The sequence below is a fragment of the Excalfactoria chinensis genome, chromosome 10 (genome assembly GCF_039878825.1).
Source record: "Excalfactoria chinensis isolate bCotChi1 chromosome 10, bCotChi1.hap2, whole genome shotgun sequence".
Classification (NCBI taxonomy): domain Eukaryota; kingdom Metazoa; phylum Chordata; class Aves; order Galliformes; family Phasianidae; genus Excalfactoria; species Excalfactoria chinensis.
In genome coordinates, this window is record NC_092834.1 from 9,105,557 (window position 1) to 9,115,879 (window position 10,323).

Sequence of the window (10,323 nt, forward strand, 5' to 3'; positions counted from 1 at the left end):
CTGAAGCCTGAAGAAGTAAAATCTCATCACCCAGATGTCTCGTTGAAGGTTTGTTTTCTAAAATGACTCACTTGTTAAAAGCATCACCACCCAAGAAACAGAGTTTCCTCTTTCCTAAGCTGCCTGCTCTACAGCAAGGGTGCTTCCATCCTCCAGTGACCTGCTGCTGTCATCCTCAAAATCTCCATGGGACTAATTTTGACTGTTGACCTGTCCAGTCCTGTTCTTCACTCTGAGTAGGTACTTCCTCAATTAATTTCTCAAATGGAACACACTAGGACAATTCAGAGTTAGTCAGATGGAGACAGACACACATACATCATTTTAGGTCAATTCCATTCTTGTTTTCTTGAAACACGGTTACATAAAGCCTCCTGTGTACTGTTAGCTGATTAGTGCAGACAGAATGGCAGAGTTGCTGCTTTTAAACTCAAGAGCTGAAAAAATTGCACTGATGTGCAGTAAAACGTCTGGTTACGTCATCCGCTTTTCACAATGCAGAAGGGATGCTGGCACTGCCTGCACACACCAATTCTCACAGCAATCTACAGAGTTTAAGGCAAGGTATTATAAAAGAAAATAAAAAGAAGGGAATGGAATTTTAACACCCTATTGAGGTCAACATGTTCTGTCAAAATGTTTCTAGTTTACCAATTATCAGTCCTGGCAAAGGGTGGTTTATAAAGCAGAAGTTAGCTTTTTTCTTTACCACAGTCTACAAACCAGAGTTTCATGTTATATGTCTACAAGGTTTATTTGACATTTTAATCTATAAATACACACGGTTTTGCACCAATAAAAGCACAGGAATTTTCTCAGAGGTCGTTACCACAACATACATATTGAAGAAAATTACACGTAGTATTGCATATGAATAAGCAAACTTTGGTTCTCTTTCTACCTAGAGAGCTCCTAAGCACCAAATCTCTTTTACTTGTTAAACGATGGCTTGCAGGGGACAACAAGGCAGCTGAAGACCACATTGAATGCTACACTCTGGAAAGCTCGGGACACTGTAAAACTTAATTAATTTCTTGAAGGCACTTTTTTTGAGCATCATCACCTCTTCGGGCAGCCTGGAAAGAATTCTGGCATTTCCATGAGGCTCCTTCTTGTCAGTGTCTGTTGCCGTAGGATTACATTGCTCAAGAAGATCAGTCATTGGCACACTGTTGCAGCTAAGCGAACGTGATGTCTTTTTCTTGCCTTGAACAGACAAATAACTGAATAAGAAAGAGGTTAACTTATGTTTGGTAACATCTTGCACATCGTCTGGAAAACAATCATCTAGGTCCCCTTGACCTTTCACTTGCTGACTGATCACACATGTACCAGGACTCACTGCTAACTTCTTAGGCTGGCCTACTATTTTTCTGGAAGGTACTTTGTATTTTCCTTCTTCTAAACAGAGCTGAGAAGCGTGATTAATAACACTAGAACTAGGTTCAGATACTGTATTAGGGATTTTTGCCTCATCACCAGAGCTGATGTGGTGCAATTCATTATGCTGGCTAACAATGTGGGCTGCAGTGTGTTGAATGATGTTCCAGTCTTGCAGAATATCTTCCCTGGTTGTGAACTGAGATGTTACAGTAAAACGGATGATGAACTTGTCATGAATGGTTGCTGGAATAAGGAAGAGCTTGCCAGAACTGCTCAGTTCTTTCAGGAGTTTTTCTGTCAGCCAGTTGGGGCCCTGTTTTAAATACGGATAGGAAAAAAAAAAAAACAAAAAACAACACACAACTGTTAAGATTTCCAGTTACATCCAAATATCTGCAAGACGGTCATTACAAATCTTACGTGAAAGTTTATTCACAGTTCTTAATGCCTATGGAGATACCAGTTGTAGTCAAATTATTCCAAAAGGACGTGCGAATGTCCCAGCTTTTACCTTTAAACGAAACACAACCAGTCCAAGATGTCTCTTGGCAGGAATTTCAAACAGCGGATCACTTCTCACCAAAGATTCAAAGAATTTGGCTGTTTCAGTGCCCTATGATTGGGTGGGGTGGAGAGGGAAAAAAAGTGCAGTTATAAGCTGGTTTATCACAAACCCACTGTAAGACACCATTACGTTGTTAAAAGAAACTACCATCCTCCCTAAGAGGTATCATTCCATTTACAAGTATGGTAGCAAAGCTGACAACAAAGCTAGGAATGGTTAATGCTGTCTCTACTTGCCCAAATCCTTGATAGTGATCAAGAGTACCTGGGCTGGATATAGAAATTCAAAGAAAGTTAGAAATCTGAATGTTTCTTTTATCAGATTAAAGTCCTGTTGCAGCAACCACTTAATCACAATAGGATCTCTTCTATTTACATTCCATCGAAGACTTAATCCCATAAAATTTCATAGCAATGTGTTCAGTCACCCATTCCATCCTGCCTCCCAAACATCTACCACTTCAGTTCAAAGAAAGACTCTACAAACTTACTCAGTGATGTGCATTGGTTTATCAAGTTGCTTTTCACTGCCTATTGCTTCCAAGAAGGGTACAGGAAATGTTTTGCCAACACAGTCAATCTTTACGTATCACTTAAGGGTAAAATTAGCACACATGGTGAATTTCTGTTACTCATCTTTGGGTGACTGAACTTAAGAGACTCAGCTACTGGTAAATGAAACATAACACACTTATGCTTGCATGGTTAACGCACATACATGCCGAACATGAGCTTGAAGCTTTTTCACCCCAAATGAACGAATCACAAACCACAGCTTCAAAGAACGAAATCGACGACTCAGTGGAATTTGCCAGTGCTGTGAAAACACAACAGTATATCAATAAAGGCAAAAGCAACAGAAGGACCGTCCCCTTACCAAACATGGTCAGCTGCTTCAGACCTGTGCTCAACTCAGACATCTTTACTGACAATTAATTTCATGTTACTGAAACACAGGTAAGCTTAGGAAAGAGCCATCAGGGAAATCCTATGTCTGTCTTTTTCAATCATTTACAACAGTAAGATTTTGCCTATTCCCCTTCATCTAGAAGTGAGGTGTTGATCTTTGGACGTACTCAGAATTTTTAGTGAATTTCCAGCATGTGGCCATTAACAACTTGTTTGCACTCAAAGAGCATTATTAACTCGAGATGTGATCTGTCTATTTACAATTCAGGATTGAGTGTTCACTTCACTTTCTGTAATTTGCATATTTAAATTCCATCTTCCCAAGTCAACAGCAAGAATTCATGCTGGAGAAAATTCCTGCAGAGAAAATATCACCTACTGTATGGAAAAGAGTGACAGAAGTGTACTTCTAAGGAGCTACACAATAACATGTAAGGTCCTGTTTTACCACAAGAGAGACTCATAGACTTATTTTTTTCCACTCTCTATGCACACTCCTAGTGAAAAGCACCATTGATTCTGAGAAAACAGTTATCTTTTCAGGACTTGGGTGAGATCACAGCAGAAACAACTGGCAGCTGAGTATTCTTTTGGTTCACTGTACTGAAATCTGCTTTAAGATGAATCTAAAGCAAAATGCCTCAGTTCTCTTATCTCAGTAAGTTTTAATCAGAGGAAAGCGTAATTCCTTATACAGCTGTTTCAGAGCCTGGTGTTTACATTGCTTACTCCTTTTTCTATTTTATCACATTGCAGAAATATAAGAAAACCACTCCAAATGCCATCAGTGGGAATTATGCAAACAACAGAGTGTACCAAAACAATCCTTCTAACTAAAAAGGCTAGGCTGGATCCCCACCTGTGTAAAAAATGTGTACTTCAATCTCTATAAATCTCCAAAAGCTTTATCAATTAATCTACTCATGACCTCCAAATGACTTTTTTAACACTTTTAAGTAGTACGACCACATGAAAAATAACTCTGGAGGAATTTCTCAGTCAGCATTTGACCATTCCATAGGCAATTTAAAACATCAACTCAAATAAAAACTTACCATGAAATCAACAGCAGCTCCTGAATTGGGATGTCTGAGATAGACGGGGTTAACACTGAAGGTTTGATGTAACTTGTATTTATCTTTAACCCTATCAATTGCAGAATGAACTATATTTAGCAAAACAAAAAAAAAAAAGAAAGAAAGAAAGAAAAGGAAAAAAAATGTGCAGAGAAAAACTTCACTTTATTATCTCTTTGGTGTTGTTTCTGTTTTGCCTTTACTCACCAAAATCCTGTGCAGTCAAAATGAACCATCATCCATTTAGAAGGATTAAAAGTGAAGGAATCTGCATACTCAATTCCATCCAAGAACAATCGAAATTCAGGACAAAGAAATGCTGTTCCTGCATATGCAGCATCAATATGAAGCCAGAGTCCCTCAGCAGCACCTGTTGGAATTGAAATTGCTATTACACAAGGGATACAACAAATCAAAGTTCCTCCTCAATTAAACCACTACTTTCCTCTCTTCAAATCAGGCATATGCTTGTGCAGGAGGTGGACAGGTTGACAACAAAACAAAATGTAAGATAAGAAATTGAAAATCTAATTTTATTTTAAGGCTGTGGAACCAGGACCACAAAACAAGGGAAAACACTGATTTCTGACTCTCATTACATGTACGTCAACTGATGTAGAGCTGAATCTACAACAAAATTCTCAGAAATAAAGGGAGAAATAACACTTACAAATTGGACCCAGCTCCGAGAGACTATCGAAAGCACAGACACCAGTTGTACCCAAAGTTGCACAAACCTGGAACGAAATAAGACTGTTCAGATGGCATTTTTTTAAATAAATGGATGCAGCACTTTGAAACTTGAAAGACTATCAGTATAGTTAAAAGGAAACCAACATGTTTTATTTCAATCAAACGTAAATTCTCCTACACATTTTCACCTTCAATTAAAGCATTTTAACACATAAAAAATTACATCTAAGATATTTCTTACGTTGACATTAAGACTACAACATTATGTTGATACTCTTAATCAGAAAACTGAACATACAAAGACGGGCACTAGGCCTTTCTTTCTGTCTTCTGCTATGGCTTCCTTCAAAGTTTCACCTCTAAGGGAAAAGTTCTCATCCACAGGCAGAAATTTCATCTTCACAAGTGAAATCAAGCCCGCCTTTTCTACAGAAGAATGTGCCTTAAAAAACAACAAAAAACAGAACAGTAAGAAAGCAAGTTCTGAGCCTGAATAAAAGTGATAAATTATGGAATTATAAAAGACATTGGTTGCCACAGATAAGGTAATTCTTGTAATCCAGATTAATATAATCTGAAAGCTTGTTCCTTGTGAACAACTAAAAGAAAAACCACATTGTAATTTCAAGAAACGTATACAATTCATTTATTCGGACACTGGCCTCTAAAATCCAGTAATACCATACTTCTCTTGTAACAGTCATTTATCAAAACTCAAATCTTGAGGGACTCGCTAGAAATGGATCAGTCTCAGCATTTGCTTTCCTCACTGTTGTAAGGCAACCTGGAAATGTGCCTTGTTCTGGGCTGACATAGATTTAAACATCTCAGAAGAAAAATCCCTTTTAGTTATACAAAATGCAAGCCAGCGTGAGTGCAACTCCCACTGCTGTCTTCCACAGGGGAATGTGATAGTTCAGATTAGGAGCCAAAGGACAGAACAGGTTTGCAAACAGAATCACATCATTCTATAGGCATTTCTCCAAGAACAAGCTTGCAGGCCTAGAGTGTGGACAACAACAAACAACATTAGCAACACTGAGGCCTTGAGTGTGCCTGTCTCCAAATGGCAAGAGGCTGAAAAGAAGAGCTTGAAGTAGCATGAGATCAGCACATAGCTATAGGTATGAAGAAAGGTTTTGCAGGAAACAGGAAAGAAATGCAGAAATCAGTCATCTGAGAAAGTCCTTTTTAGACTTCTGGAACACTGCAAAATCTCATCTCACATCTATTTCATTTCCTCATCTGAAAAAAAGGGCTTTAGAGTGACTTGTTCATGCTTGTATTTTAGTTTCCGTACAGTAATGTAAGTTCACATTGTCATCTCATGGTCTGCCTGAGACAGAGGCCAATTTATTTTCTTTGTAATTTGCAACCTACTTGATCAGATGCGTAAGCAATGAGACGAGAATTGAGTGAGGACTCATCAGCGTCTGGCTCAGAAAGCTTCATCTCCAGAATTTTGTTTTTCCGTGCTGCCAGGAGTGCAACCAAGGTTGATTCACTCACGGTGCTCTGCAAAGACACTGCTCATTTACTGCAACATTTCTCTACTTCGTTACTATTTTGCCAGTGATTTAGCAAAGTCATTCAAGTGCCCAGTTACTGACCCAGTCTCTTGGTTCTCCTACCACTTTTCTCAGACACAGTGAAAAGTCACTAGCTGATGAGCAGCTCTCAGGGCCAAGAACACAAAGCAAAGCCTTTTCATTGCCATGTATTTTTCATGGTATTGAGGTGAGCAAATAAATCACATTTTTCTTTTGTTCTTCTACAGATTAAATTTAGTATCTACTATAAATAATACAAGCCTAAAGAAAGCTCCTGCAGTAAAGACAGAGCCTTAGCACTGATTCCAGGGAGCACTTGCTGAGACCATTTGAAAGAAGGTGAGGTTCAGGCCTTGGATCTTGGGGCTTTCAGAGACACAGAGTCAATGTGAGATAAAGGAAAAACAATTTATGTGGATGAGAACTGCTGGGAGGACAGTGATAAGCCTTCCCCTTTAATTAGGTAGGAATAACTTCAGTGAAGCAACAGACAACCAAATCTGATTATCTCATTTATCTTTAGGTCCATTCACAAGAATACCTGCTCCTAGTCCATAACATATTAAGGGCTGAAAGCAATACTAATTCTTATTCCATTATCATCCAAATATAAACCCAAAATCTGGGAAAGAAATGTCAATATTGGACTTGTTTCCATTTAGACTTCATTGATTTTGCCTCAAAGATAATGATTACTGAGAAGGAAATTACTTGAGTGAAACCAGAAATGTTGATGGGACTAACTCTGATCTCCTTTACCTGCAATACTCCTCCACCCACGCTATCAGGATGGTGATGCAGGAATTTATCTGGAAGGCCCAGCATTTTAGCCAGCCAGTCCATCACATTCATTTCCAGTTCCGTACAGGCAGGACTGGAGGCCTAGAAAAATCAAACAAGAAAGAGGCTGTAAATTCACTCAGCAAACACAGTAGGAGTTTAAGCCTTAGAGAGTACACCACATACTGCATTTTAATTCATAGCTGTTAGCATGTAATTGCCTTGGGAGAAATCTCACCTTGATGCAACAAAGACACAGATTACAAGCTTTGTAACATTGGATATATAAATAGCTAACCCTGTAAAACTATGACTCCTACCCAGCAGAGCACAATGCTATTTCAATAAAAATGATGATGTTGTTTGGTGACCTCAATGTTGAGATTGTAGAAAGCTATTTGAGGCCAAAATGCAGAACTGCAGTTCACTACCACTGCTCACAGTCCCAGAGCAGAAAAAGTCTCTGATCCATCTTCCAGCTAAGGTGGGTTTCTGAAGAGCAGCAAAAGACTCAAGTAGTTCTGCAGTGTCAAGCTTTCTGCTTATGAAAGAAACAGCTTATGTGAGTTTACATTACAAAGTTAACAGAAACAAATAGAATTACAAAATAAATAGAGAACATGGAAATGGACACTTCTGTGTATGCAACGAGCTAATCTGATACAAGTACACAGAGACTGTAAACCCCATTTCTTACAGGATTATGGGTTTCTACTGCTTTCTTAACATGGAGACAAATATTTAAGTGGAATACCAAATACTTGGACATTAGGGGACAGGCTACCAAACATTCTATTTTGGAAAGAGAAGAATAGAAAACGTGCTTTCTCAAATGAGCAGAACTGGAATGAAGCCCAGCCTAGCTTGCAGTTAGGGGTGCTGGCTGCAATACTGCCTGCAGTGCTTCTGCAACAGTCTTAGTACTGAGAATAAATCATCAGGGAACAATGCTTACTGTGAGATATGCAAATGATTAGAAAGCAGACCTTTCTAGTGGTATATTTTTTTCATTCAACTCTTAATACTAGGCAATATTTGCTTTTATATATGATTTATTTCTACAAGAGACATTTTTCAGTTACACAAATAGCTTACAATGGTCTACGGTAAAAATTTATACTGACTCATAGAACCAGGAGGTATGACTGTGATCTCCATAATATACACAGGAGAAGGATTTCTAAAGTAACAAAACAATAAGAGTAATTTACCCAGGTGAATCCCAAGCAGTTAATTGCATCAGCCAGCATATCTCCAAGGAGCGAGGGCCAAGAAGTAAGAGCTGGGAAGTAGGCATGCATGTGTGGACTTTGCCAATGGACCACCTAGAATGAATTTATCTGGAAGTCAATTCCGAAAACATGAGAAAATTCTGCACAAGATGTAGTGATTAGTGTCTGTTTTGTGATGGGAAAGAATCATAGCAGCATAGTATGTGCAATTATAGAACTGCTAGCAGAAAGCTATAAAGATAGTATCAATAGGAGTGCAGCACTATCAAATGATAAAACTGTGCCGTTATTAGATAAATTCCAAATTATAGCAAAAGCATTTATCTGAATTTAACAGGCAGACAAAGATTGTGAACAGGAAAGAACTGAACAAAATTGTACAACAGAGTCCGAAAATTTTACCCTGATATGGGGAATCCTTACAACCAGGTTGCTATTGCTTATTTGTTTTTAGCTATATGCCACAGCTTTATAGCCTTCCTCAGTACTCCCAAAAGAGCTCACTCGCTGGTCACCAATGTAAGCATGCATCCAAAAACACATCCTGCACAACTTGTGCATTCCCAGGTTTTGGGTGTTTAACCCAGTTAGTAATGACTTCTTATTGTATTTCTTACCCCAGGCATAATGATCTTCTCTATATCTCCAAAGATGTCGTCCCAGCTATCTGGGTCCATTGGGGCAGAATCCGGCAGCTGAGCTCTCATGTAACCCGGCTGTACATCAGGAGTCACTCGTCTCTCTCTCACACTGCTCAGGTACTGGCAAATGTAATCCACCATCTCTTTCCCTGGAAGAAGTAAGACAGTGCTTTGAGTTTAGGATTGTAGGAAAATCAAACTGCAGCATTAGCACATCACGCAGTCTGTCAGGAGCATTGGACACAGCCTAGGCTGTTGCCAACTGATGGCTAGAGAGAAGTTTGCTTTAAAAATTCCTCCCCACCCCATCTATTAACAGCTTTAAAATGGATACAGGATTTACACAAAAGGAAAAAAAAAAAAGACGTTCTGCTCAACATTTGGTTCAGACCAGTCCTCTGAATCATCACTTAACACCACATGGTCCACTAGTGGAAAAAATTTATTGTCAGCACTCTGACAATAAATTCATTACCTTACCTATCTAAGAAAATAGAGCCATATTCCACAGTACGATTCTCAATTCAATGTATTACGAACCAGCCCCATGAATTAGTGCTCCTGTTTACCAGGGGCATATGGCACCACACACAGGAACTGAATGGCCTTTGGAAGGCTTCAGATTATTCAGAGAAAACATTCTTCACTGAAAGAAACAGCAGGTAAAAAACAGGAGACCTGAAATAATCTCTGGTTCTGTGACCAGATAATCTAGGGAAAGCTACCCAAACTTTATGCCTTGTCTGCATTATAAGTCCCAACTAATAAGGTAGGGACACAGCTTCCAAAACAGACTTCATGGAGACTGAACAGATTCACAAGGTTGTCATCGCTCAGTAGTTCAAATGTTCTTCTAAGATAAGATCACGATGCAAATACAGACTGATTACAGATGGGATAGATTTTCCTCAGATAAAATGAAAACAGAGAAATGCAGTTCACTCTTCTCTGTTATTACAGCATAATCCCTTTAGCATCCTCTGAAAACAACTACACAGCTCCAGTTATGAGGCAACCTCCCCCAGCCCTGGGACCAAAGATTGCTCCCCATCTCCAGAACAATTCAGTGTCAGTCAGGGAAGAGCCATTGTGCATAACCCCTTCACACAAGTTTATTTAGAATTATGGCTTTGGGGCTTTCCCACAGTATTTCAAATGCAAGATCAAAAAGTCCAAGTCTTCCACTGACTAAATCTGTTAATTCAAACTCAGTCCTGGGACACACCATCATCTCCACTCCAGCAGATGTAAAGCCCCAAGGACACGGGCAGTTAAACAGTCCACAGCCCACCCTCATTGCTGGGTACAACTCACAGCCTTACAACAGCTCTTCCTCAGAGGCAAATGCTACCCATTTCCATGAGCAGAGGATCACTTACCTCTCCGTCTGTACTCCTCAGGTTCCATGCCAATTCCTCCCAGGAGCACCTCTTCACCTCTTGCTTGGCCTGCAACCTCTCAGGGAGTTGTGGGCAGACTGGTCTGGTGCCCTGCT

General features: G+C 39.4%; 1 protein-coding gene across 3 annotated transcripts; it reads right to left on the reverse strand.

Moving 5' to 3' along the window:
* Positions 1-903: 903 nt before the first annotated feature.
* HDC (histidine decarboxylase) lies at positions 904-10,323 on the reverse strand. Of its 3 annotated transcripts, XM_072345611.1 has the most exons (13): positions 10,208-10,323; positions 8,805-8,977; positions 8,167-8,280; positions 6,935-7,057; positions 6,006-6,140; positions 4,924-5,067; positions 4,603-4,669; positions 4,140-4,302; positions 3,912-4,002; positions 2,666-2,764; positions 1,895-1,996; positions 1,343-1,696; positions 904-1,312 (listed from the first exon to the last, which is right to left on the reverse strand). In XM_072345611.1, the coding sequence occupies exons 1-13, from the start codon at positions 10,233-10,235 to the stop codon at positions 938-940; spliced, it is 1,968 nt and encodes a 655-aa protein (XP_072201712.1). In that variant the 5' UTR covers positions 10,236-10,323; the 3' UTR covers positions 904-937. The 3 variants fall into 3 exon arrangements, with proteins under 3 accessions (XP_072201712.1, XP_072201711.1, XP_072201713.1); XM_072345610.1 differs by having other exon boundaries at positions 904-1,696; XM_072345612.1 differs by lacking the exon at positions 2,666-2,764 and having other exon boundaries at positions 904-1,696.

What these genes read in the sequence shown, in the direction of transcription:
- HDC (XM_072345610.1), bottom strand. Translation starts at nt 10,235, where the DNA reads ATGGAACCTGAGGAGTACAGACGGAGAG. An exon ending in TTTGACTGCACAGGATTTTG is followed by an intron (nt 4,003 to 4,139) that starts GTGAGTAAAGGC and finishes TGCAATTGATAG; the next exon opens with GGTTAAAGATAAATACAAGT. An exon ending in GAGCTGCTGTTGATTTCATG is followed by an intron (nt 2,765 to 3,911) that starts GTAAGTTTTTAT and finishes GTGTTTTCACAG; the next exon opens with CACTGGCAAATTCCACTGAG.